General features: G+C 45.3%; 1 protein-coding gene and 1 non-coding gene across 2 annotated transcripts in view; one reads left to right on the top strand and one right to left on the bottom strand.

Annotated features, from left to right (window-relative positions):
• The window catches only part of LOC102909622 (mitochondrial inner membrane m-AAA protease component AFG3L1), a 35293-nt gene extending 13154 nt beyond the window's left edge, over positions 1 to 22139 (bottom strand). Inside the window, exons 1-11 of the mRNA XM_042277837.2 lie at positions 21606 to 22139; positions 16991 to 17078; positions 16287 to 16361; positions 12474 to 12559; positions 10976 to 11125; positions 9113 to 9181; positions 7698 to 7822; positions 6780 to 7050; positions 3717 to 3854; positions 3355 to 3508; positions 1705 to 1812 (exon numbers count right to left, since the gene is read on the bottom strand). Coding sequence (XP_042133771.1) covers positions 1705 to 1812; positions 3355 to 3508; positions 3717 to 3854; positions 6780 to 7050; positions 7698 to 7822; positions 9113 to 9181; positions 10976 to 11125; positions 12474 to 12559; positions 16287 to 16361; positions 16991 to 17078; positions 21606 to 21743 — 1402 coding nt within the window. The 5' untranslated portion in view covers positions 21744 to 22139. The remainder of the gene's footprint in view (positions 1 to 1704; positions 1813 to 3354; positions 3509 to 3716; positions 3855 to 6779; positions 7051 to 7697; positions 7823 to 9112; positions 9182 to 10975; positions 11126 to 12473; positions 12560 to 16286; positions 16362 to 16990; positions 17079 to 21605) is intronic.
• On the top strand, positions 5699 to 5805 carry LOC121829956 (U6 spliceosomal RNA). Its single transcript, XR_006072995.2, has one exon. It is a non-coding gene; the product is annotated as a U6 spliceosomal RNA (small nuclear RNA).
• Positions 22140 to 27944: the final 5805 nt, after the last annotated feature.

The raw sequence follows: 27944 nt of genomic DNA, 5'->3' as shown, positions 1-27944 counted from the left end.
ATTTTAGACAAAAAGAGAGGAGATGTGGTGGTATTGTGTTCACCAAAATATTGTGTACCTTAATAAATTTATCTGGGGTCAGAGAACAGACAGCCACTAGATACAAAGGCTAGAAAATGGTGGCACTCACACCTTTAATCCTAGCATTCCAGAGATAGAAATCCCTCTGGATCTCTGTGAGTTCAAGGCCACATTGGAAACAGCCAAGCATGGTGACACGCCTTTAATCCCAGAAAGCCAGCCTTTAATCCCAGGGAGTGGTGGTAGAAAGTAGAAAGATATATAAGGCGTGGGGACCAGAAACTAGAAGCATTTGGCTGGTTAAGCATTTGGCTGGTTAAGCTTTTGGCTGGTTAAGCATGTGGCTCGTTAAGCTTCAGGCTTTCCAGCAGTAGTTCAGCTGAGAGCCATTGGGATGAGGACACAGAAGCTTCCAGTCTGAGGAAACAGGACCAGCTGAGGAATTGGCAAGGTGAGATAGCTGTGGTTTGTTCTGTCTCTCTGATCTACCAGCATTGACCCCAAAAAAAAAAAAAAGAAGCCCAAAGTGTACTTGCACTGGGCAATGCCATACATCAAAACACCTTCTTGGACTAGGTATGTAGCTCATTGGTAGAGTTGGCATGAACATGGTGGCCCTGGTTCAATCACCCCACACACACACACACACACACACACACACACACACACACACACACACACAAAATCAACATGCGCATACCTACCTTCTTAATCAATATTAAATCTATTCCCCAAGGCCATGTGACCCAATAGAAACTGTCCCAGACACAGGTAATATCTACCCAAGATCAATGTGCTCTACTTGGGAAACGTCAAGGGAAGGTGACTATTCTTGATCATTGGGGAGAAGTGCTGTGAGATGTCTTTCCGTACACTGTGAATATATGCTGTTCCCATTGGTTAATAAGTAAGTTGCTTTGGTCTATGGCAAGGCAGCCTAGAGGCAGGAGGGAAATCCAAGGAGAGAGACGGAAAGAGAAAGGCGGAGTCTGGGGGGAAGCCAGCCTGCTGCCCAAGGAACAATATGCCAGCAGATCGGCAAGCCATGGAACACGTGGCAAAACATAGATTAATAGAAATAGGTTAATTTAAGATATAAAAGCTAAAGACAGGTGGTGGTGGCGCACACCTTTAATCCCAGCACTTGGGAGGCAGAGCCAGGCGGATCTCTGTGAGTTCGAGGCCAGCCTGGGCTACAGAGTGAGTTCCAGGAAAGGCACCAAAGCTACACAGAGAAACCCTGTCTTGAAAAACAAAAACAATCAAACAAACAAAAAGATATAAGAGCTAGCTAACAAGAGGCCTGCCATAGACCATACTGTTTGTAAATAATATTAAGTGTCTGAGTAATTACTTTATAAGCGTCTGTGGGACATCAGGGCTGGGCAGGACCGGAGAAAATTATAGCTACAGAGAAGGACAAGGGATAAATCATTTTTTCCCTAAGTATCAAGGTCTATGAAAATCAAGTCTGGAGAACAGATGGAAACAAGCTGTACCACTCTTACCTGTGCTCACTACAAAGACATGTGGACAGCCAGACCACGCCTGTTATTCCCAAGATGTGGACTGTCAGACGGGACCCAGCATCAACACCTCCCAAAGCACAGGAAGTGAGTTAGCCAAACCTTTAACCTCAGGGGCTGAGGTCCAAACCCAAGTACCTACATGACAGGTACTCACCAATGTAGATCTGGCGGTCAAACCGGCCAGGCCGTGTTAGGGCTGGGTCAAGGATATCAGGGCGATTGGTGCCAGCTAGCACTACCACATTAGTGGCAGAGTTAAACCCTAAACACAAGAAATGCTGGTTAATCTGAGGAAGGCCCAGGCAATACCAGAATCTGTATGACCATTCCAAGTCAGGCGCCATGCTGACTCTACTTCCCTGCTGCTAGCCCCACATCCTTCCCTAAGTGCCAAGAAACGGGCCTGAGGCCCTGCCCAGCTGCCCCAGGGGCCCAGGCTTGCCCCATTTTAGGGAAGACTTGACCTCTGGCTCTAAGCTCTCACTATTACCATCGGCTGTGAGTAAGGTACATTTCTGCTGGTGGGAAAGCAGACCTTTTCTCAGCAAACAGCGAACTCTATAATTTGAGACAAGGATAAGAGATAAAGCCTGGAACATGGGAGTCTCTTTGTATTTCTCACTCCTGCTACCCTGACACCATCTTGTCAGGGCTCACTGCCTCCTTCCACCCAAGTCCTTGTGGGCTTGAAGGATTCATCAAGTATAACCAGGTGATGGCAAGCAAGGAACACTCATCCAAGGTGAGGCCATGAGGATGACGGTTAGGTGTGCACATGTGTTTATCGTCTCCACTCAGTTCCCACCAGAGGAAAGCATAGTAACAACCTATTTCACTCACCTTTGGGTACTAAAGATTTAGTACAGGACACCAGAAACAACTCTGGTATGTACAGAAGTGCATATGACTGGCTTGGCTGTCTTAAGGACCACATGAGTGGTTGCCACCTTCTCAGACAATGGTTCCTGGTGCCCAAACTACTAGTGCAAACAATGTTATTTATGCACAATACCTGCCTTCCTCCCAGAAGTCTGGAATCTTGGTACATGCCAAGCAGAAGGCACCTGACCAACACCCAATGAAAACAGCAGGGATCAAGGCAATTCCTACATGCCATCAGTGTGTTCCTGGAGAAGACCCTAGAAGCTGCATCTGGTTAATGGACCATTCCCTGTGCCTTCTCTTTTGGCTGATTTTGCTGTGTGTCCTTCCTTTGTGTTGGATCATACCTGAGTACAGCTGATTCTGTGACTCCCTGGTAAAATACTAAACCCAGAGAGGGCTTAGGGACCTCAACATGACACTAAAGCTAAAATGAAGACAAAATCTGCCAAAGATCCAGTGGAAGCTTTACCAAACTCAAAAGTGGGATAATGACTACAAGTATTCCATGGAGGTACACCCTGGCTAGAATCACTCTGAGATCAGCAGAACAAGGCCCAGAGCCAAAGGAGTGTGGCTGAGTCCGCTCTATCCTATGTGCACCAACAGGGACACTCATGCTCATATACATGTTTACCTCCCAAGGGAAGCAGGTGCCCTCATCCCAGCTAATTCCTGCCTCCTGGCAGGTAGGAAACAAATCTCCCATTGTGCAGTGAGGAGCTCTATGTGGATCAAACACTGATTTCTTATTTATGTTTGATTTGAGAACGTTCTTTTTTAAAGTCAGAACGCATCAGCCAGACACAGTGGGCACATGCCTGCAATCCTAGCACTCAGGAGATGGAGGCAGCAAGAATCAGACCTCTAAGTCAGGAACCTCTAAGAATGAATATATATTCCTGCTACAGTGTCCACTCACCATCCATCTCCACAAGCATCTGGTTTAAAGTGTTCTCCTGCTCACTCTGGCCTCCCAGGTGACCACGGCCTCGCTTCCTGCCAATTGCATCAATCTCATCAATGAATAAAATACAAGGAGCATTTTTTCGGGCCATCGCAAACATGTCACGAACCTGGAAAAGGAATGCAGACCGTTTTGTTGTTTCCGTTCCTATCGCACAGGAGAACAGTTCACCCTTAGCCCCCCCCCTTGATACATCGGTACCTCCCTAATGGGGTGCACTCAGCGCTTGTCCCACACAAAGCCTAGAGCTACACAATGACCAATCCTGGACAAGAAGTGTGTTGGCACCTTCTATAGCTGGTTACCCATCCACCTACCCGTGCCGGCCCAACACCAACAAACATTTCCAGGAACTCCGACCCATTCACAGTGATGAAGGGCACGTTGGCCTCTCCAGCAGTTGCTTTTGCAAGAAGTGTTTTGCCAGTTCCAGGTGGGCCAGTGAGCATTGCTCCCTGCAAGAAAAAAGGGACACCTAGTTCTCCAGAAGGACAGACAGAACACTAGGAACAAGCCCAGTTTCCTAATACATACAGGCAACTTCTAGGGCTAAAAAGGACCTTAAATCTACCACTTTTAGAGCCTAGGGTTTTTAGAAAATCTTTTTTCCTTAAAAAAACTAATACTAATCCCAACACTCGGGAGACAGAGCCAGGTGGATCTCTGTGAGTTGGAGGCCAGCCTGGTCTACAGAGTGAGATCCATGACAAGCACCAAAACTATACACAGAAACCCTGTCTCGGAAAACAAACATACATACATACATACATAAATAGAAAACTCCCAGATCCAGACTCTCACTGGAGAAGTTGTCTTCTGCAGGAATAAGTCTAGCAGTTTACTGGTTCGAAGAACCAGAGTGCTTTTCTTTTTTTTCTTTTCTTTTTCGTTTTTCAAGACAGAGATTCTCTGTGTAGCCCAGGCTGTCCTGGAACTTGCTTTGTAGACCAGCTGGCCTCAAATTCACAGAGATCTGCCTGCCTCTGCCTCCCAAGTGATGGGAATAAAGACATGTGCCACCATCTTCTGTCTCAGAATGCTTTCCTTAATGATTATTGCCAAATTGCTCTCTAAAACAGCAGTACCCTTCTGCACGGCCTCCCAGGAGTGAAACACAATTGCCTGTTGAAATCCAGCCAGGAAGCCTGTCCAGCTTCACAGCTGGTTTGAAGGGTGGACACAACTCATTTTGGGGGGGTTCCATCAGTTGTTCAGGCCAGGCACTTAGGACCCCAGTCTGAATCCCCAGAATCCATGTAAAGCCAGGCACAATAGCAGTGTTCCTATATAAGACAGCAGCCAGAGACAGGAGAATCCCCACAACTGTAGCCTGGCATACACAGCAGCAAACAGCAAGACATCCTGTCTCAAACAAGGTGGAAAGTGAGCTTGTCCTACGACCCTCACACACGTTCTATGGCACGCTGTGTTGCTTAGTTTTGTCAACTTGACACAAAAGAGTCTTCAGAAAAGAGGGATCCTCAATTGAGAAAATGTTCCCATTAAACCGGCCTGTAGACAAGAGTGTGGGGTGTTTCCCTGACTGAGGATTGGTGTGGAAGGGCCTAGACCACTGTGGGTGATGCTACCTCTGGGCAATTGATCCTGGGTTATATAAAGAAGCAAGCTGAGAATCAGGCAGCGGTGGCGCATAACTTTAGACCCAGCACTTAGGAGACAGAGGCAGGCAGATCTCTGTGAGTTCGAGGCCAGCCTGGTGTACAAAGTGAGTTCCAGGACAGCCAGTGCTATTACACAGAGAACCTTGTCTCAAAATCCCAGAAAAACAAAACCAAAACCAAACAAACAAAAAAGAAGCAAGCTGAGTGAGCCACAGGGAGCAAACCAGTAAGCAGCACTCCTCCACGGCTTCTGCCTCCAAGTACCTGCCCTGCTTGAGCTCTGCCCTGACATCCTTCACTATTACTTGGAGTCCAAGAAGAAACAAATCTCTTACAGGCTGCTTTAGGTCATGGTGTTCATCACAGCAATAGAAACTAAACTAAGACACATACATGCCTACACTCACACATGAGCACACATTTGGAGGAAAGAAAAAAACAAGATCACCAATTCACATCTGTATAACACCTTCATTTTCATTTTATGAACTATTATGACTGAAAATTAAAAGGATTTCTTAAAAAAGTGATTACATTAATTTAGCTGTGTTTAGGGGGTGGGGTTGCCATGCCACGGTATATATGAGGAAGTCGGAGAACAACTTGCAAGAGTCAGTTCTCTCTTTCCACCATGCAGAAAGAGCACGTGGGCCCAGGAACTAGAATCTGGGCTGTCTGTGCTCGCTTCAGCAGCACATAGACTAAAACTGGAACAATACAGAGAAGATTAGCATAGCCCCTGTGCAAGGATGACTCGCAAATTCGTGAAGCGTTCCATATTTAAAAAAAAAAAAAAAAGAATTTGGGCTGTCTCCAGGTGGTGGTGGGTCATACCTTCAAACCCAGCACCTGGAGGCCGAGGTACATGGATATCTGAGAGTTTGTGGCCAATGTGGTCTGTGGAGCTAGTTCCAGGCCAGCCAGGGCTATACAGAGAAACCCTGTCTCTGTTGAGGGGTGACTCAGGCTGTCAGGTTTGAAGGCAAAGCTCCTTTACCACCACACCCAGCTTACTGTTCTTGAATGTGCATGTGTGCACACACTCACCACTGCACATATGCGGAGGTCAGAGGACAACCCACAGAAGGTTGTTCTCTCTTTCTATTATGTGGATCTCAGGATCAAACCTGGCTCATCAGGCTGGTGGTGATTGCTTTCACCAGCAGATCCATCTCACTGGCCCCTTGAAAAAGATCAAGACCCTGTTTCTGCTGGGCATGGTGGCCCATGCCTTTAACGCCAGCACTTGGGAGGCAGAGGCATGAGATCTCTGTGAGGAAAGCAGCCTGGTCTACAGTGTCTCAGGCCATCCAAGGCTACAGAGAGACCCTGTGCCAACAACGAAGCTTGTGTGTAGAGTTCAGAGTGCTGGGTTACTGTCAGGTCACCATAGATGAGATCGTAACATTAAAAACAGACCAAAAGCAAACGTGGGCTTTTTTGAGACAGCGTCTTTAGTCTACAGCCTAGGCTGGCCATGGACTCACTATGGGGCCTACACCAGCTCGGAACTCTCACAAGCCTTCCAACCTTGACCAACCAAGGGCCAGAACTACAGGCGTAAGCCATCTCACCAATCAAACAGGAGGACTTCAGCGTTCTACACCACAGGCACAATTTCCATCCTCTACTGTGGTTAACAGAAATACAAACTTCAGGAGGAAAAAAACTTTGTTAAATATTTATCTCTTCTAAATAACAGCAATCTGTACTTCAACTTGGTGCCTGGATTGTATCACTGTTTCCTGAAATCACTACCTTTGGAATTTTGGCTCCTAAGTCCTGATACTGCTTTGGGTTCTTCAGGAAATTCACAAACTCCATAATTTCCAATTTGGCCTCTTCACAGCCAGCCACATCTGCGAATCGCACATCAATGTTGTTTTTTAAGATCTTGGCTGTTGTCTCACCAACACTGAAGAGGCCTCCTCCTCGGCTACCACGACCAGTCCCCATTGGACCCCTCTTCATGGTATAGAGGAGGATGCTAACCAGGACCAGGGTGGGTACCAGGCTTCGGAGAAGAGAGCTGCAAAAACCCAAGAAAACCACTTGTTACTTTCACTTAAGAGCAAGGTCAGAAGTCCCACTGTTACCAGAAAGAGCAAACCATTCTACGATTTTCATTGTACCAAAGGGGCAGTTTCTAAAAGGTCCTAACAGCACTGCTTCTGCCCTGACCCACAGCGGGGGGGGGGGGGGGGGGGGGGGGGGGCTGGCTGGCTTAGCCTTTGACCAAACAGATCTGACAGACGCTTAGCCATATGCTTTCTTCAGAAGACTCTGGTTCAGCAAAGATATCAATATCTAATACTTTTTTTTTTTATTTTTCCTACATACTTTCCTATACACTTTTTAAAGGCCGCCTGGCATTCTCTTTGCAATAAACAGACGTAAGCCAGTGCCATGGTGTATACCTGGGAGGCTTAAACCCAGGAGTTGAGACTTAGATGGCTATCAGAGTGAGGCCACTTCAAAACAAAAAATTTTAAAAATAAAAATAGATCAAAATATTCTTTAAGTATTGATACTGTAAATATTAGCAGATGCCTATAATATGTTTAAAAAAAATAAGCACACCCCAAAATAGGTTAAACACTGAATTTCTGTTTTGTGTTCAGAATCGGATGCCCTACACTCGAGTCTCCCAAGGACCTCCACACCCCTAGAACTCACCCATCACTCTCAGTAGTATAGACTACCGCAGCCTGGTTGGTGGGCTCAATCCCCAGCTCCCACTGAGCAGACTCGAGGTTCCGCTCAAAGGTATCAACACTACCAATGTTAAACCACACGAACTTCTGCAGAGACCAAGAGAAAGTTTAGGTTCACCATTGTGTCCCAGGGGGATTGACGCTCTCATCCACATCTGTGTTCTCCCAGAAAAGCCTCTTTCCCCTAGCTCTGACAGACAGATATGGACAAATCCCTTCCTGGAGCTAGCTCCAAGGGCAAGCAGGCAAACAGCAGCTCATTCAGTTGTGGTACACGAAACTTCAAGGTTTTAAGTTCTAGACAAAATATAAAATGCTGCCACAATAGCCAAAGTCTCCCTTTGTCTTTTTCTACCTTTTCTCCAAAATTTTGGCAAGTGGTTCTTACATATTACTTGACAAAAACTAATTATAGTAGTCTTAAAGGCTTCCTGCACTAGCCATTATCTATTTAAGACAGTGAGATAAACCATAATTATCAAGATAAATTTTTAAATTATTTTTATTTTTTTGTGGCCAGGCAGGAGTGGTGCAGACCTTTAATTGGGAGGCAGAGGCAGGCGGATCTCTGTGAGTTCAAGGCCAGCCTGGTCTACGGAGTGAGTTCCAGGACAGCGAGGACTACAGAGAAACGCTGTCTCAAAAAAACAAAACAAAAAATTATTCTTTGTGCATGGGCATTTGCCTGCATAACGTCTCCACACTCTATGCATGCCTGTTCCCTGTGCAGGCTGCATGATGTCTGTTCACTCTATGCATGCCTGTTCCCTGTGCACTCTATGCATGCCTGTTCCCTGTGCAGGCCGGAAGAAAGTAGCATATTCCATGGAACTGAAGTAATGAATGCTTCTGAGCAATCGCATGGGTGCTTGACATTGAACCTGGGTCCTCTGGAAGTACAGCCAGTGCTTGTTTAACCACTGAGCCATCTCTCCAGCCCAAATCATCACAAACAACATGGACTGATGGACAACTGGGAAGGTACTTTACTAAACAGACAACTATAGCTTACAGTTTTTAAAAATAACCTATCCTGGGGCTGGAGATGGCTCAGCAGGAAGAGCAGTACTGCTCTTGCAGAGGACCACGTCAGGAGGTTCCTAACTCCAACTCCAAGGGGACCTGATACCTCTGGCCTCAGCAGCCACCTATACTCACATGCACACACCCACACAGACACATAATTAAAAATAATAAAAATCAACTCTTAAAAAAAAGTGATCTGGTGTGGTGGCGCACGCCTTTAAGCCCAGCACTTGGGAGACAGAGGCAGGTAGATCTCTGTGAGTTCGAGTCCAGCCTGGTCTACAGAGTGAGGCTGTCTCAAACAACAAACAAAAGGTATCCAGGACACTTGGCCACACATCAGCCCCTCACCTCGGATGTCGTCCCAGGAACAGGAATAACTCGAACAAACTGCTTGTTCACAACCTCCAGCCGCTCCACCTTGGAAAAAGAGAAAAGCAGTCGTAACAGCCAAGGCAGTAAGGACTTTCAGGCCAACCATAAGCAGTGTAGGCACAGGCACACCTACATCCTAAAGACAACATATCCTCCCTACCATCCACAGCCCAGTCTAAGGAAGTTTTAGTTTCTTGTTCCCTTGGATCTGTAAGCTTGGGGCATGAATCTACCTCATTTTAATAAAGAAACTATTAAATTCAGGAAGCCTCTCAAATTTAGAACATCTGAGCTCCATACTCGACTACTTGAAACCCTAAATGACTACAACAGATTAAAACCTGTTAGTATATGATGTGTATGAACTTGGATGCACATGCCACCATATGTGGACAGGAGAGGACAACTCCAACTTCAGGGGCCAGCCCTCACCTCCAACCTTTTCTAGACAGTGTCTCTGTGTTCCCATTGCATAGTCCAGGCTACCCAGCCCACAAGCTTCCAGGGATTCTCCTTTCTCCATTTCCCATCTCCCAATAGGTGCATAAGGATCTCAGACATCCTTGCTAGGCACCCAGCTTTCATGTGGGTTCTGGAGATTTAAACTAATATCCTCATACTTGCTCTGAAAGTGTCTACACCCACAAGCCATCTCTCATACACAATACAATAAAATCTTGAGTATAGACCTGATTCAGAAACATTTTGCTCACCACAAAAAAACAAACAAACAAACAAAAACAATGCCGGTAAGAATAAAAGCAGTCCCAGAGGCTCATGAGCTACCACAGCTGTACAACAGACTGGTATGCCTCTGAGAAACAGAAAAAGAGAATGGCACACCTATATCCCAGGACTCGAGAAGCAGGAGCATTGCTGCACGTTCAAGGCCAGACTGGGCTGCAGAGGGCAACCTTGCCTCAAAAACAACCAGAAAGGAAACCACAACTTGATACAATCCACTTTGTAACTATGACGACACAGTATTGTTCCTCTTTCTCAATTTGTTTTTATTTATGTGTACATGTCTGTGTGTCTACTATATATGTACAGGTGCCCACACAGGCCAGAAGAAGACATCAGACACCCCAGGGGTAGAGTTCCAGGCTGTTGTGAGCTGCCTGATATGGATATTCAAGTTCTCTGGAAGAAAATCAAGTGCTCTTAACTGCTGAGCCATCTTTTCAGCCCATCATCAAACAATTTTGAACCACTACAATATAAGTGACTAATGTAAACTTGCTCTTTGATAAAGATCCTCCCGAACACAGTAAAGCAGCAGGTTATCTGCCTGAGTTCGGGACACTCGGGAACCTGCCTGCAGGTCCTATTCTGCACTTAGCAGAACTCAGGTTCTGTCTCACTCTCCTCAGCAAGCCCACAGACAGCAGGCCCGTAGGCAGGGAAGGGCTGTAGCAGCTGTCTCCCAGTACTGTTAGCGGAGCTACCAAGTACCTCTCACAAGACAGATCTCACAAGCCTAGGGCTGGCCAGCAGGGGCCAGGGGTACAGCGAAGGGAAAAAAAAGTTCTCAATCAGACAAGAGACTGAAATTCAAAGAGTAATGGATAGAGCCAAATTTTAAAAGACAAGCTCATGTTTTATCTTTTGATAATGCCAGGACATGGTATTAAGACACCTTCTACCCAACCAGAAAGCAGGACTGACATTGTTCTGTTCTGCTTGAGCTGTTCCTGTCCCCAGGTGGGCTGCTCAGAACTCCATCACACAGTAACCTGATTCTCAGCCCCTCCCAGAGCTCACAGCTCCTTCAGGGTATTGTAAACCTCCTGCATAGCACCCTCTTTCCCAAGAAGACAAGTCTATAAATCTCCTCACCAGACCTCTGGCTAGGTAATACTGTACAAAGTGTTTCCAGGTGATCTCTTTTCCAGGATTTCGGAAATAGAAATATAAAAATCCTGCAGCCACGCCTGCCCCCAAAACAGCCAGACTCCGGAAATCCTTGTCATCCCAAGGAAACTCTCCCTATAGAAGAAAAGAAAACACATTTTCTAGTTAAATAACAAATAAGGTGGTTTCATTTTTTTGCTTAAAATTTTTTTCTCTTTAATTTTTATTTACATGTATGTGTGTGTATCCAGGAAAGGGGGTGCCCATGGCCCAAAGAGGGAGTTTCCATGGAACTGGAGCTACAGGCGGATGTAAGCCAAACTTGTATCCTCTGAACAGCATGAAAACGACAATTTCTCTATGCAAATGACAATTTTCTCTTTTCAGTATGTATAACCCTGGTTGGCCTGGAACTGACTTACTATGTAGGCCAATCTAGCCTCAATGTCACAGAGCTCTGCCTATCTCTGCCTCTGGAGTATTAGGTGTGGGCATTCAGGCATCTGTACTGGCCTGCCCTTAGGGTCCTGACAGGATACATCCTCAGCTGCAGCCACTAAGAGCACCCCCTGTGTGCCTTCACTAACTTCCCTTATAAAAGGCGGCCTTGCCCACCTCCTGTCTCTTTCTCTTCTTTTTCCTTTGCTCTTGTCCCCAGGAACGGGTCTCTGCCCCCTTCTCTCCCCTCCCCGCAATAAACCTCCCACGTGGGCCTGTGGTATGGCTGACTCCTTCCCGTCGTTTTTTAAAATACATTAGGATTAAAGGCATGTGCCACCGTGCCCTGCAGAAGGTTCTCTCTTATCTTGGACTCTAAGTCTTGACACATCTTAATAAATTTCTTAACTCTGAACTGTCTAGGTCTCTCAAAAATCCATCCTGGAAATCAACACCAACAGTAAAAGCATTAAAGAGGGACCTTTCAGAAATGACTAAGTCATGTGCGCTCCATCTTCATGAATGGAATTTGTATGCTAACATTAAAGGTCTTGAAGGATGGATTTTGTTCCTTCTTGTCATATAAGGATACACTATTGCTCCTCTATGGACAAAGCAGTATAGAAGACACCATGAATGGAGTCTTGAAAACAGAGACCAAAGCCTCTATAAACCCTGGACACACCAGCACTCTGACCATGTATTTTCGAGCCTCTTCAACTGTGAATAAATACACGCTGTTTACAAATTACACAGTCCAAGGGGCACAGTGGTGCACATCTGTAATTTCAGCACTCAGAAGCAGAGACAGGAGGTTCATCACAAGCCTAGGTTACACAGTGAGTTCTAGGCCAGCCAAGTTTACATAGGAGACCATGTCTCAAAAGAGCCAAAACAAACAAGAAATCGATCAAACTATCCAGCAATTTTGTCTAAGAGCAGGAACAAAATAAGACAAAGACCCCACAAAGCCTGCATTCTGTAGCAACCACACTCTCTGGGGAAGTGACACATGGCCGCTTCTGGTCTTTAGATGCACACAAACCTTCTGCATCCGTCTCCACCAGGCAAAGTCATCTTGCTTCCCTCCTCTCTTGCCTCCATCTCCTCCAGGCCCAGCGTTCTTTGGTTCTACAGTTTATGAGATTTAAAAAAAAAAAGAAAGAAAAGTCTTCTATTACAACAGAAAAAGGAGGATGTATCATTTTCCAGAGAAAGAGAATTCAGAGAACAGAGAACGAGCCAGAGAGCTGGTTCAGTCTTGTGCTTGCTGTGCAGACACAGGGATCTGAGGTCAGGTGTCCAGCACCCATGTTCAAAGCCAGCCTCAGTGGCACATGATCCTGTAGACTCTGCTCCGGCAGCAGAGACAAGAGGGTCCCTGAGGGTCTGGTAAAGCAAGTCTAGCCCACCCAGCGAGTTCCAGGTTCAGAAAGAGACCTCGCTTCAAAAAACAAGGCGGAGATGCCGGGCGTTGGTGGCGCACCCCTTTAATCCCAGCACTCGGGAGGCAGAGCCAGGCGGATCTCTGTGAGTTCGAGGCCAGCCTGGGCTACCAAGTGAGCTCCAGAAAAGGCGCAAAGCTACACAGAGAAACCCTGTCTCGAAAAACCAAAAAAAAAAAAAAAAAAAAAAAAAAAACAAGGTGGAGAGCTGGTGAGATGGTTCATCGGGCAAAGCTATTTACCACCAAGCCTGACAGCCTGAGTTCCATCCCTGAAACACGAGGGATGGAAGGAAAGAACCAAGTCTCACGAGTTGTCCTCTGACCTCCACATGTGCTCAGTGGTACATGTTGTTAGATTCACAACATGCCCCCAGGTTGGGCATGCCCGGCGGACCTAGACACTTCCACCTAGTCATTACCAGGTCAAAACGTCTCGTGTGACCAGGACTCCATGGCTTTGCATGGTTGTGTAAAGCACGCAGTGCAACCATGTGATCTATGCGCATGCATGGAGTAGCCACATGAGTCTGTGTACACAGTCGCGGCCCAGCCTTTATAAGCCGGCCCCATATCCCCGGCTCCTCTCTTTATGCACATGTCTTTCCCGCAGGCCTGTCACGTCTGTCTCTCTCTCTCTTATCTTAATAAAACTCTTGTTAGTGGATTCTGTCGTGTTTCGTGACATTTCCTCGCAGGGTAAGAGCGACGCCAAATAACTAACACACATGTGTGCTTACACACGTACCCGTACATGTACATACATGCACGCACGCTCTCTCTCAGATGAACAAATGTAGTTTAAGAAATTAAAAATAATTTAATGAGTGATTAAGGAAGACACCCACTATCCACCTCTAGCCTACAAACACATGCACATATATTTGTCATGTACATACAAATAGGCACACCAAAAAAAAAAAAAACAGGAAAAAGAAGAAGCTGGGAGATATTGCTGAAAAGCAGCTTCAGATACATATAAAAATCACTTAAATTTTACTTAGTGTGCTTCAAACATTACCTGTCTGTTTTTATTTTTTGAGACAGGGCTCCATTATGCAGCCCAGGCTAACTCGGAATTTGCAATCCTCCTGCCTTAGCTTCCTATGATTACAGATATGTACCACAATAGCAGGCAGTCCTAAATTTTAACAGCAATCTTTCTTTTACTCTTGTATAAGGGACCAGTCTTAGTATTATACATCCCAGGGGCTCAGGAGAGAGAACTACTAACAGTGAGGACTATTTTGGGAAATAGAATCTCAGCACATGTGCTATTCTCTCTCTGTCTACAGAAAATACCTGCCTTTTCTTTCCCTGGGCACAAGGTTCCCTGCCTCCTCAGGAATGTTATTCTACCTCTCACCTTGATATGTAAAAACCTCTTTTGTTCTCAAAGTGCTCCGGAGAACCACTAGGCCTCCTCTTGGCGAGAGGATGGTCTGAGCTTCATTAACACAGGAAACAAAGCTGTGTGTCTCCTGCCAGCTGGTCTCCTAAACTCAGTAGAACAGTTAGTAATTTAGTAGGTTCAGCAGGTCTGCGGAGCTGAACAGTTTACCAATTGGTCTGGGCACGCAGGATTTCATAGCAGAAGACAGCTGGAATATTAAAGGCCAGGTAACACCAAATATTCATAATAAATGGCTTTGCCTTTTGACAGACCCTTGGCCGGTCAGGTCAAAGATCAGCTTTAATACACAGCTGAATCTCTATGATATATTCTTGCGGCCTGCAAGATTTTTCTTTTTTCTTTTTTTAGCTAAAAATAGCTGGGAGGAAAGAAAGAAGCAGGCTGACACAGGCCCATCCCTTCTCGAGAGACTCAAGATGCATGTCGCCTGCAATCAAGAACAGTATGTCAGTGTGTAGAAAAACTGCCATGTGCATTTTTTCTTCTTTTTGAGTCAAGGTCTCACTATGCAGCTCTGGTTGTCTTGGAACTCGTTATATAGACCAGGTTGGCCTCCAACTCACAGAGATCCGCCTGCCTCTGCCTCCTGAGTGCTGGGATTAAAGGCGCGCGCCACCATGTCCAGCCCACGTGTACACTTTTGACTTATGGACAATAATGAAGTAGAGTCCCCTGAGCATCTTTCTGCAATATTCATACAAGTTCTAGGTCAGACCAGTCCTTCTCTACATACCACCACTCCAACAACCCTGAAACAGTCTCATGCAAGTCCAGAAAAGGCTACAGTGACACCAGAAATGGCAACATGAATGAATGATTGTGGTGATATTTTGTTTGTGCTCTAATAAATAAGGCTTGCCTGAAGATCAGAGGGCAGAGCTAGCCATTAGTTAACCATAGAGGCCAGGCAGTGGTGGCACACCTTTAATCCCAGCACTAGGGAGGAGGAAGTAGGAAGATCAGTGGAGTCTCATGCCTTCAATCCCAGCACTTGGGATCTCCTGCCTTTGATCCCAGTACTCGGGAGTAACACACCTTTTATCCCAGCACTAGGGAGGTGAAGACAGGAAGTGATATGGCTGGGCAGAGAGAGGAATATAAGGTGGGAGGAGACAGGAGCCCTTTCGGCCTAAGGTTTAGGTAAAGGTAAGGGGTCTCTCCAGTGGCCGTCTTCTTTACTTCTCTGATCTTTCAGCATTTACCCCAATATCTGGCTCCAGGTTTTTATTATTAAATCAATTAGGGCCAGGTGGTAGTGGCGTACGCCTTTAATCTCAGCACTCAGGAGGCAGAGGTAGGTGGATCTCTGTGAGTTCAAAGCCAGCCTGGGCTACAGAGTGAGTTCCAGGACAGGCTCTAAAGCTACACAGAGAAACCCTGTCTTGAAAAACCAAAAAAAGAAAAGAAAAAAGAAAAACCGGTAGCAAGATGTACCACCATACCTCCCAATTAGCTTGTATGTGTTTCTTTTTTTTTAAATTTATTTATTTATTATGTATACAGCATGTATGACTGCATGCCAGAAGAAGGAGCCAGATCTCATTACAGATGGTTGTGAGCCACCATGTGGGTGCTGGGAATTGAACTCAGGACCTCTGGAAGAGCAGCCAGTGCTCTTAACCTCTGAGCCATCTCTCTTACTATTTAACGCTCCTAGGTACCTAAGCAGGTGAAACACACCTGTTAAACCCATCTGAATCACCAAACTGCTATGCAACTTAAAAATGACTCATAGAGGCTGGAGAGCTCAGTGGTTAAGAGCACTGGATACTCTCAGACAGGACCCAGGTTTGATTCCTAGCTCCCACTTGGCAGCTCACAACTGTCTGTAACTCTAGTTTCAGGGGATCTTTTTGGCCTCTCTGGGCACCAAGCATGCATGTGGTACACAAACACACATGCAGGCCAAACACTCAAGCATTTGAAATAAAAATAAAAAATAAACTAAAATCATCAAATGTAGAACTTGACAGTCTGACTTATCAAACTGGCCTTTTTACCTTTTTTTGGAGTTACTGAATTTCCTGGGTCTGTACTTCTTCCATTCTTCTTATTCTTAAAATATTTCTCAAACCCTTAGGGACAAAAGGGAGAAGTCGTGGTATTTTTAAAAGGAACGCACACTCAGAAAAGCAGGAATACAGTCAAATCTGGCTGACAAAGTAAGAAAGCTAGCTCTCCTTCCCGCCTTTCTTCTTCCTGATCAAACAACATGCAGCCCCAGGTCCACACACAGACATATGGACTAAGGAATATTTCTTCTACTTTCTGGAGATAGAGGTCTCCAAACGCTTCTATGAATACAGTCCCTTTGCTCAGAACACTCACCACAGGTCCATGGCTTACTCTGAAGGGCTCCAATAGACCACTGTGCTCCAGGTAACTAGTCTACCTGTTTTACTTTCCAAACCTGAGGCTGGATCCTCAGAATCAACGATGCAGAAACCCACATGAATTCCCACGCCTCCTGAAAGCTTCACCTAGCAACATCCTTCTGAGACATTTCACTTTTGCCAGTGTCAGTGATGTATCAAAGCGACAAAGGCACGCAGGTGCTACCGTGAGGCTCAAGGTGGAAACTAGACAGGGAAGGATGGGAGCATGCTAGCTGTCATGTCACTGTGGGAGACACCCTGAGCAAGTCACACTAGTCCCATAAACTTCATGCAGCTAGGGAAGGCAGAGAGTGAAAGAGGTACCATACCTTTGGGGGGTTTTGAACACAGCCGTGGGGGAAACGAAGTCAGTCTTCCCTGCAGAGCCTGCTGCTGCAAGCATATCCCCTGATGACACTGAAAAGAGAGACGAGCAGGCTGTTCCTGCAATGGGACACAGCATCCTCTCAAAGCGGCCAGGACAGGACTCAAGGGACAGGATTCTGACTGAGGTGTGGGCTTATTGTTTGCCCACTTAGATATTCAAACAGAATAAATATGAACTAAATTCACTGTAAAAACTCACACAGGATTTTTTATAGTTATAATATCCAGCCAGGCAGTGGTAGTACACGCCTTTAATCCCAGCACTCAGGAGTCAGAGGCAGGCGGATCTGAGTTTGAGGTCAGCCTGGTCTACAGAGTTGAGTTCCAGGACAGCCAGAGCTAAAGAGAAACCCTGTCTCGAAAATAGGTGCTTTCTTTTGTAAGCTGACTTGGTCATGGTGTTTTATTGCAGAACAGAAATCTAACTAAGACAGAAGTTGGTGCCGGGAAGTGGGCTATTGCTGTGACAGACCTGACTGTGTGGTTGTTTCCTTTTGGTTTTTTGTCGTTGCTGTTGAGGGACATGGAAGACTTTGGTACTGTGGACTAGAAAGTGGTTCAATGTTTCCAGCAGAGCTTAATGGGCCACCCTAGTAGGAGTTTGGAAGACAGTGGTGCCGAAAGCCATGTGGAGGCCTAGCTCAAGAGGCTTCAGAGGGAAGGAAGGACTTTAACAGCAGTGGACTCGAGGCATGCCTGTGATACTTGGTCAAGAATGTGGCTACCTTCTGCCTTCATCTAAATTAGAAAGTAACAGACTACTTTCTTTGGTGGAGGAGTTTTCAAGACAGCCTAATACTGATTTTGCCGGATGGTTATTAAAAATCACCCTTACACAAGTCTACAATGAAAGAAAATAAGTAATATCAAGGACTATGGGGGTCCAGCCCCTCATAGTCCCCTCCCAGGATCTGGGAAGAATCTACAACCAGCTGATAATTAATCTTTGATGAAAAGAAATGAATCTATGTACACGAAACTTAGTCGATACACTTTATTCTTCTGAGTCAGTTCTCTCTCTACACAGCTTCTATTCTGCTCTCATATCTAGCTCCTTTCTTGCTTGACTTCTCCCTACATTAATCTGCTGTCCCCTCTAAGTTCTATCTTAATTCTCTCATCTTAGTTCTGCCTCATCTAGGTCCTTTTCATCTCGTTCTTACCCAGCTCCAGCTCGTACTTCACCATCTGACTCTTCCTCATCTTCCATCTCGTCCACACATTCTCTCTGGTCAAAATCCTCTTTATCACTCTCCATTCTCTGTCTCTCAGTTCTCAATGTTCCTTCTAAGTCTCCGAAGAATCCAGTTATAAACCCAAGCAATAGCAAGGCCCTGGTCAAGCAAGGTCATCAGGCTTGAATTCTATGGGGTTATAAAGGCAGTTAAGAATTTTCCTCAGGCAGTGACCACCAGGCTTTCTTTTACAACCCAAAATGGGAGTTGTGAAAGAGGAGGTCAACTGAGTGCTAATGACCGGTTAGTGTATGAAAAAGGGGATCCATGTGCTCAGTCTACATTCCAAGAAGTGGTTAGGTAAGAAGTTAGGGGTCTGTTAGTAAGTAAGGTTGTGTAAGAAAGGAGGGTCCAACCTAAATTGCACAAGAAATAAAGCTATCTGCCTTACCTAGGAGACAGGTGTTGTTTTGTATGGCCTTGGATGTTTGATAGGCATCTAGATAAATATACTGTTAGGAGTTCTTGGAAGCACGCAAGAAAATAATTTTAGGAACCAGCTAATATGTATACAAAAGCTAAAATATCACCATGGCTTGACCTTTGGAGAAGTCCTTGACTTTTCCAAGTAGTAGCTTTTGTGATTGTAGCTGAATTCCATTACGTTTTCATGCGACTTGCAGCAAAGTAGGGCAAAAAAGAAATACACATGTACAACTTGAAAAGAAAAAGATCACCAGGAAATGTAACGTTGGAGCCAAGGCTTGTGCTGACAGAGAGAAGGAGGGGGGGAAGGGGGGTGACCTGATCTGCACTGGAATAAAGGGAGGGCAAGACTCCAACCAGCTAAACTTCCAACTTGTGAAAGATTTCCTGATCCTAGGAAGGGAAAATACAGCAAGCAAGCTGAAAATGTGATTTGAGGTGGCCAAGGCTCACCCCAAGTGCCTACATGAAGGCCGGAGAGGTCCAGAAACCCTGAGAGGCCATTCTATGAAGCAGTGAAAGTGACACTTGGATCGCGTTAGAGATACCAAGAGGGTAGAGATGCTACAGCCGTGATACCTGCCAAGGAGAGCTACACACAGAGAATGGAGCCAGCCCAAGAGAGAAAGTACCTTAAGAACCAAAACTGTATCTTATGGCCTCAAGGGTTGTGTGTTTGAAGTGAGCTTTGTTGATCTAAGAATGATGAAGTTTCACTTAGAAATTCAAGCTAACTAACTGAGGATATTCTAGACAAAATCTGTCTGACTAACTTCAGTAGCATGAGTCCCATAGTTAACAAGACTCATTAGGCCCTTCCCTTCCCAAATAGACCATCAGCAAAGATTGCTGAGACTCGCTCTCAGACAAGACAAACCACAATAAAGATAGACTGCCTGGAAGAAGCAGAGTAGCCTAGCAACATGGATGAAGCAAAGGCCATTCAAGCTGCCTAGAAGACTCTCAGACAGCTGAGATGCCTGGAAGAGGCTCAGGTCAACCGAGCCACTAGAAATGGACACTCTCCAACTTGCTGAACTACCTGAAATTTGTGCAGTGTGCTCCAGGTTTCTAGCTTTTGTGAGCTGTCTCTCATGCTTGGATGGCCTCTGGTGATGCATCTGTCTCTGAGTCATTTCTGTTCCTGTAAGTAACTCCATTTACTGGTTCACCAAGTTGGACTTCAATGCTACCCATAAGTTTGGTCTGATGTCAGTTCCTATCTGGGGTGGACAGATGTTCATTCACGTGTCCAAGGACAAGTGTCACACGACGTCATCTCTTTAGTCTGTGGCCAGTGCTCCCTGTCTAGGGTGAACAGACATTTATTCGCCCACGGAAAATGACACAATCAACTCAAAGACCATTCAACTTACTTCTTTTTTTTTTTTTTTTTTTTTTTTTAAAGATTTATTTATTTATTATGTATACAGCATGTATGACTGCAGGCCAGAAGAGGGCACCAGATCTCATTACAGATGGTTGTGAGCCACCATGTAGTTGCTGGGAATTGAACTCAGGACCTTTGGAAGAACAGTCAGTGCTCTTAACCTCTGAGCCATCTCTCCAGCCCCATCAACTTACTTCTTTCACAAAGATACAGGTCCACGGCAGTTCAGTGACTGGTTGTGCTATAATAACCTATAACACTCACTATATGACTGATCTTCAACAGGTTAATTCTGTTCTGGTGAGAACAGGATCTGCAACACCGAACGCAAAACAACTCTGCAACCGACAGTGCTAGAAACAAACCTGTGAACATTTTCCTAACCTGACTGTGAAGCTATTTTCTCCAAATCCCAAGATCCGACCCTGGAGGAAAGAGGGACGCTCTTAAAACTCAAGACACTCAGAAACCTTATGCTCAGGAAATTACAAGGTTCACAAGGCCCATCCACAAAGTTAAGCAGGCAATAAGCAACTGCTGCGGAGATGAGACCCTCTGTGGTGGCACTGACTGTAGGTTTTGCAGGGAGCTCCAGGAACGCATTTTCCCTGGGTTGTTGCCTATGTGTGTGACTTTTAATGATAAACTGCTTTTGACTGACTCATTCCTGAAAGTAATTCTTCCCCAGTTGGCCCCGTATTTAATTCCAGTGAACTCATTGGTTCACAAAGCTAGAGAGATGGAATCATTTCTTTGACCTGTCATGAGTGCCCTGAGGTTAATGGACATTTGTTCATCCAAAGTTACACTACACTATGACATATTAAGAGGTAACAGAAGTTCTGGACAGCTCAGGCAGTTACACAGAGAAACCTGTCTCAAAAAACCAAAAAAAAAAGAAAGAGAGAGAGAGAGAGAGAAAGAAAGAGAGAAAGAAAAGAAAAGAAAAGAAAAGAAAAGAAAAGAAAAGAAAAGAAAAGAAAAAGGGAGCAACAGAAGCAAAGACGAGTTGAGGAAGAACAGCTGTATGGCCCCTGAGACGAGTGATAACAGACTGATTTAAAGATGGAGAATCCGCATGGGTAATTCCAATATAGCTACCTTTCTCTATGAGGTATAGGACAGTGAGTCTCCTTACTGTAGTAGCAGATGCACGTTCTATGCGACGGATGGTAAAATATGTAATAAGGTTGAAAGAACGAAGAACGAAGCATCCATGGCACGAATCCTATGGTGGCCATCTTTCTCTGCTTAGTATTAAGAGCTACCCCTCTTTAATGAATGAATTCCACCTTCTAAATGGGGACCCTCCCCCCCAATAGCTGAAAGATAAACTGTAAACCCTCAAGTGCTAGGATCAGCAATAGGTAGACACTGGTGGAGTCTGAAGCAGAAATCCGGAAGCCGCTGCTCCCGACCCAGCCGCAGGCGGATGACGTCACTGCGACGTCCGGTGAAGCCCCCACCACGCCGCCTGAAACCTGTGGAGGACGCTTCCCTGCTCACCTGCCGAGCAATGCCACCGACCCTCACGCTGCTCCAGGCCGCCACGCCGCTCCCTGCGCAGCCGCCACATCGCCACAAGTTGGAAAAACGCCAGGGCAGGGCCCGACTGCCCGCCGCCCCCACCAGCCGGAGTAACATCCCCCGGCCCTAACCTCGCGCCGCCTAGGCGCGCGCACGCGCAGCAGGCGGGTCATAGTGCGCCACGCCCCGGGGCGCGCGCGTGCGCAGCAGGCCACAGCATTGGCTCGGACCCTCCTTCCAGCTGGCCAATTCGCAGCCTTACTTTTAAAGATCCCGAACGGGAGTGTCGCTTTGCGCGGCCTGATGGCCGATGACGGGTGACCCGCAGCCAACCTGACCTAGGCACCAAAGGCATTTAGACGTATTTTAAATGTGTCATTGTCATTGACACCAGTGGTTTGGGCGGGTCACCTGACTGAACTCTTAGAGCCTGCTCCTTCCGTGGGTGTACGGGTTAGAGGTGTTTCCGGGTATTTCGCATCTAGCCTAGACGTGCTTCGACCTCTCGTGAACAAAGGGACTGCTTGGTACACGTCTTGCGTGATTGTTACCCCTCAGAGACCTCTGTTTAGTTTTGATTGGCTAGCTGGTTGGTATATGCAGCCACGTCAGCTTTACATCGCCTGCGGTTCTGCTGACCAGAAATGTGGGCTCGACACTAGGGAGGCGCGTCTGGCCCCTGGGAGTGCAGAATGAACCAGTTTCTGGACAGTGGGGCCTATTGTGCTCCTTCGTGGGTATCTGCTGCACCCGAGTTCTTCAGGGTAGTGCAAGGGTAACGACAACATTCTAAAAGCACGGAGGCTGCTATGCGTACGTTTCAAAGGTAGAAATGCCTGGGGAAAGGCCCCTGGATGCCATTGTCACCCGTAATGCCAAAAGGAAAGGAAGTAATTATCGTCGACATCAAATTACAAGTGATAAGCCAATTCCAAGCCAGGCAGGGCTACATTGTCAGGCCCAAAAATTTCTTCAATGTGTCTGTGCCGCCTATGGTGACATCATTTACTTTTGGGAGTAAATGGCTTAGTCAAGACCAAATGTTGAAAAGATTTTTATGATTTGTATCATGTTATAAAGTAGTTTATAATATCAAAAACAAAATTCTTGGGAGCTGGAGCGACGGCTTAGCAGTTAAGAACTCTAGCCAAGGACCTAGATTTGATTCCCAACACCCACGTGACAGCTCACAAGCATCTGTAACCCCAGTTCAAGTGGACCTGTTGCCCTCTTCTGACCGCTGTGGACACCAGGCATAAACATGGTGCACATACATACATGCAGGCAAAATACTCAAACAGAAAGTTAAAATATAATTTTTAAAAACTTGCCAGGTGTGGCAATGCACACTTTTAATATCAGCTCTCAGGAGGCAGAAGCAGGTGGGTTCCAAGTTGAGGCCAGCCTGGTCTACAGAGCAAGTTCCAGGACAGTCAGGCCTACTTAGAGAGATCCTATCTAAAAAAAAAAATAAATAAATAAAAATAAAAGTAGCCGGCTGGGCACTGGTGGCGCAGGCCTTTAATCCTAGCACTCCAGAGGCAAAGGCAGGCAGATCTCTTGTGAGTTCGAGGCCAGCCTGGTCTATAGAGCGAGTTCTAGGACAGGCCCCAAAGCTACACAGAGAATCCCTGTCTCGAAAAACCAAAAAATAAAAATAAATAAAAAATAAAACAGTGCCAAAACTTAAAAATAAAACAGACAGTATTAGCCAGGTGTGGTGGTGCAGGCTTTTTATCTCAGCACTCTGAGGCAGAGGCAGGTGGATCTCTCTGTGAGATCAAGGCCAGCCTGGTCTATAAAGAGTTAAACGTGTGTCTTCAAGGTGAAATCCAATTTATTGATACAATGTTTCCAGTATTAACAGTATTCTAAATGAAATGATAGCAAGATCAAGTTAAGGCACACCATTTAATGGATGTCTATATACTATCTAAGCAAAGCCGTATGAATAACAAAAATATGTAGCTTTGCTTTTCAATTTGATACAGGAATTTGAAAACAAATTTCAAGGTTTCTGGGAAAGCAATATTTTGTCCTATTTCAGCTCCATTTTCAGTTTCCAGGGACATGTTACCTGCCATTTCGTTTTGTTTTTATTCTCTTATTCTTTGAGTGGAGGAGTGTGGAGGCGGGAAGTCAGCCTGTGGGAGTCAGCTCTCTCCTACCATTCTGAGGGATGAACTCAGGTGGTCAGCCTCGGCAGGAAGAACCCTTACCCACTGAGCCATCAGGCCAACCTAGGAGACCCCTACTAATTTTCAGATGGAGTCTTCCCAGGAACAAATGCTCTAGGCTTCATAATCATGCCTCATTCATGCCATTGCTTTTTAGAAGTACTTATATTTGTGAGCAACTATTTTCAAGGATGAAACAGTAAAATTAGAACCAAAACATCTGACATTTCAGAACTCACATAATTTCAACTAGTTCCATCACACCAGGCATTGATTTTTGTTCACTTCCCAAAGCAGGGGTGGGTGCACATTGTGCCTTGGCATGCAATGATGGTCAGGAGTCAGCTCTCTTCCCAACACATGGTCTCAGGGCTGGGCAGCGAGCATCCTTACCTTTTGAACCATCCCACTGGCATTCAAACCAGATATTGGTTTATCAAATACAGTGTGAAATATCTAAACTAGTTTTATGTGTCCCTCTTCTTACATTTTTTTAAAGTTTGTATTTGTTTTTTAAATTAATTTTTTTTTTTTTTTTGGTTTTTCGAGACAGGGTTTCTCTGTGTAGCTTTGCGCCTTTCCTGGAGCTCACTTGGTAGCCCAGGCTGGCCTCGAACTCACAGAGATCCGCCTGCCTCTGCCTCCCAAGTGCTGGGATTAAAGGCGTGAGCCACCACGCCCGGCTTAAATTAATTTTTTATGTATGAGTGCTCTGTCTGCATGTATACCTTTGTGCCATAGAGGGCATCAGATCCCATTATAGATGGTTGAGAGCAACCATGTAGTTACTGGGAATTGAACTCAGGACCTCTGAAAGAGCTGGCAGTGCTCCTAACTGTTGAGCCATTTTACCAGCGCCCCCCTCTTACATTTATTATTTAAAAAAATGTTTTTCAACCAATAAAGTTATATTAGTTAGATACATTCATTTATCAATGATCACAAACTTGGGACCTGCTCATTGATTTTAAGACTTTCCAAACAGGGCTCCACATTTCACTAGTATTTGTATATTTAATATGTGGTCCAATGTAACTCTTCATCCAGTGCAGCCCAGAGAAGTCAGAAGGTTGGATACCTCTATACTAAAACCTCACTCATAAACACAGAATCAATCACCATTTCACAATTATTATACTCCAAGCTAGGCAAGAATTCAGTGGATGCTAGAATTGATAGAAGTTACAACAGGAACTGGATAGACAGTTCCATGGTCTCAAAACATCTCCACATTCGATACTATTGACAAACACATAAACAGTAATCTAATGGAGAAAGCTGGCACACACCTGTGAGGGTTTGAATATGAAAAGTCCCCACAAGTTCATGTGTTAAACACTCAGTCCTCAGGTAGTGATGCTGTTTCTGAAAGTGGTGGAAACTTTAGGAACCGGAGTCTAGCAGAAGGAAGTAGGTCATTGATGGCATGCTTTTGAAAGCATGTGGTCCTGGCTCTCTGCCATAGAACACACAGCCTCATACACATTCTCCCACCACAGCGTTTTCCCTTACCATATGCCAGAATCAGTGGAGTCAAGGACGTGGACTCGAGAAACCATGAGCCTAAATCTTGTCTTCTTTTAAGTTCTTTTTTTTTTTTTTTTTTTTTTTTTTAAGACAGGGTTTCTCTGTGGATTCTTGGCTGTCCTGGGACTCACTATGTACACCATGCTAGCCTTGAACTCTGAGATCCACCTGCTTCTGCCTCCCAAGTGGTGAGATTAAAGGTGTGCACCACCATGCCCAGCTAAGGTTGCTCTATCAAGTATTGACACAGCAGTGAAAAAGTAACTAGTATGCCACCTTAGCCAGGTGTCTTGGTTATTGTTCTATTGCTGTGAGAAAACACCATGACCAAGGCCTTTAATGGGGGGCTTGCTTACAGTTTCAGAGGCTGAGTCCATGACCACCATGGCAGGGAGTGTGGAGGCAGGCAGGCAGTCCTGGTGCTGAGCAGTAGGTGAGAGCTTATATCCTGATGCCCAGGCAGGAGGCTGAGAGAAACTGGGCCTGATTAAACCTCAAAGCCCACTCACTCCCAGTGACACATCTTCCACAACAAGGCCACATCTCCTAATCTTCCCAAACAGTTCCACCAACTTGTCAAACATTTAAATATCTGACCTTGCAGGAGCAAAGGCAACTTGGGATGTATTTTGTTTTGTTTGGGGGGTTTTGTTTATTTATTTGTTATTTACTTAATTCTTTTGGTTTTTTGTTTGTTTGGTTTTTTTTTTTTGTTGTTTTTTTTTTTGTTTGTTTGTTTTTTTGAGGCAGTATAGCTTTGCGCCTTTCCTGGAACTCACTCTGTAGTCCAGGCTGGCCTCGAACTCACAAGAGATCCACCTTCCTCTGCCTCCCGAGTGCTGGGATTAAAGGCATGAGCCACCACCGCCCGGCATTTTTTTTTTTTTTTGTTTTGTTTTGTTTTGTTTTTTGAGACAGGGCTTCTCTGGTGGTTTTGGTGCCTGTCCTGGATCTTGCTCTGTAGACCAGGCTGGCCTCAAACTCAGAGATCTGCCTGGCTCTGCATCCCGAGTTGGTTTTTTGAACTCAGAGATCCACCTGCTTCTGCCTTCCAAGTGCTGGGATTAAAGGCATGCACCACCACCACCTGGCCTTGTTTTTTTTTATTTTTTGAAACAGGGCTTCTGTGTGGAGCTCTGGCTGTCCTGGAACTCACTCTGTAGACCAGGCTGGCCTCAAACTCACAAGTCCCCCTGCCTCTGCATCCTGAGTTGGCTTCTGTTTTGACAGTCTCATATAGTCTAAGCTGCCCTCAGACATATTCATGCAAAGGTCATTGTGAACTCCTGGTATTCCTCCCTCTACCTCCAGAGTATTGGATTACAGTCCTGTGCCACCATGCCCAGTTTATGCTAGAGATCAAGCCCAAGGCTTCATGCATGCTAGACATGCTCTTTTCCAGTTTAGCTGCACCCCAGTGTGAACAGATCTTTCTGCTTAGTTGTTTTTTTTTTTGTTTGTTTGTTTGTTTTTTTTTTTTTTATGTAGGGTCTCTCTACATAGCCCTGACTGTCCTGGATCTCTCTCTGTAGACCAAGCTGACCTCAAACTCACAGAGATCCACCTGCCTCTGCTTCCTGAGTGCTGGGATTAAAGGTGTGTGCATCACCACACCCAGTACTGTGAATAAAATCTTAACTTTGATGGGTGAATTAAAGACATGAAATACTATTATTTATTTATTTACTTACGTACTTATTTATTGGGGTTTTGTTTGTTTGTTTTTAGAGATAGAGTTTCTCTGTGTGGCCCTGGCTGTCCTGGAACTTGTAAACTAGGCTGGCCTTGAATTTAGAGATCCACCTGCCTGATTCCCAAGTGCTGGGAATATGGTGTGCACCACTATGCTTGGTTGAAAAAAAATTTTTTTTTAATTTATCTATTTTACTTTATGTGTACGTATTTTGCCTACATGTATGTATGTGTACCACATTCGTGCCTGGTGCCTACAAAAGTCAAAACAGGGCATAAGATCCTAGGGGACTGGAGTTACAGATGGCTGTAAGCTGCCATGTGGGTGCTAGGAATGAACCCAGGTCCTCTGCAAGAGCAACTAGTGCTCTTAACTACTAAGCCAATTCTCCAGCCTCAAAAAAAAAAAAAAAAAAAAAAAAAAAACATTCTAGAGTAATATAAATGTGAATTTAGAAGGGGCAATATCTAAAAATTAAAAACAAATTACACACACACACACATACATGCACACACATGCTCACAAGTGTACACGCAGAAAATAAAAATAAAATGAACAGGGCAAAATGTTAACATTTAGGGAATCCAGAAAATGGGCAAATAGAAAGTTTTGCCTATTTTAAAATAAAAGCATCAAAAGAAAATAACACTTGAGTGAGTTCGAGGCCAGCCTGGGCTACCAAGTGAGTTCCAGGAAAGGCGTAAAGCTACACAGAGAAACCCTGTCTCGAAAAACCAAAAAAAAAAAAAGAAAAGAAAAGAAAATAACACTTGAAACCTGAAAGGGAGCTGTACATTCCTAGGTGGAGGACATCCAAAGTGCAGCTACAGTCCCTGACCTGTGGTTGGAGGCATCTCAACCCAGAGTCTTCTGTGGGTGTGTGGGTGTGCCAATAGAAGGAAAGAAATAACCCCAAGCGCT

This window comes from Peromyscus maniculatus, chromosome 5 (assembly GCF_049852395.1).
Source record: "Peromyscus maniculatus bairdii isolate BWxNUB_F1_BW_parent chromosome 5, HU_Pman_BW_mat_3.1, whole genome shotgun sequence".
Classification (NCBI taxonomy): domain Eukaryota; kingdom Metazoa; phylum Chordata; class Mammalia; order Rodentia; family Cricetidae; genus Peromyscus; species Peromyscus maniculatus.
This window is presented reverse-complemented; position numbering and strand designations above follow the sequence as displayed.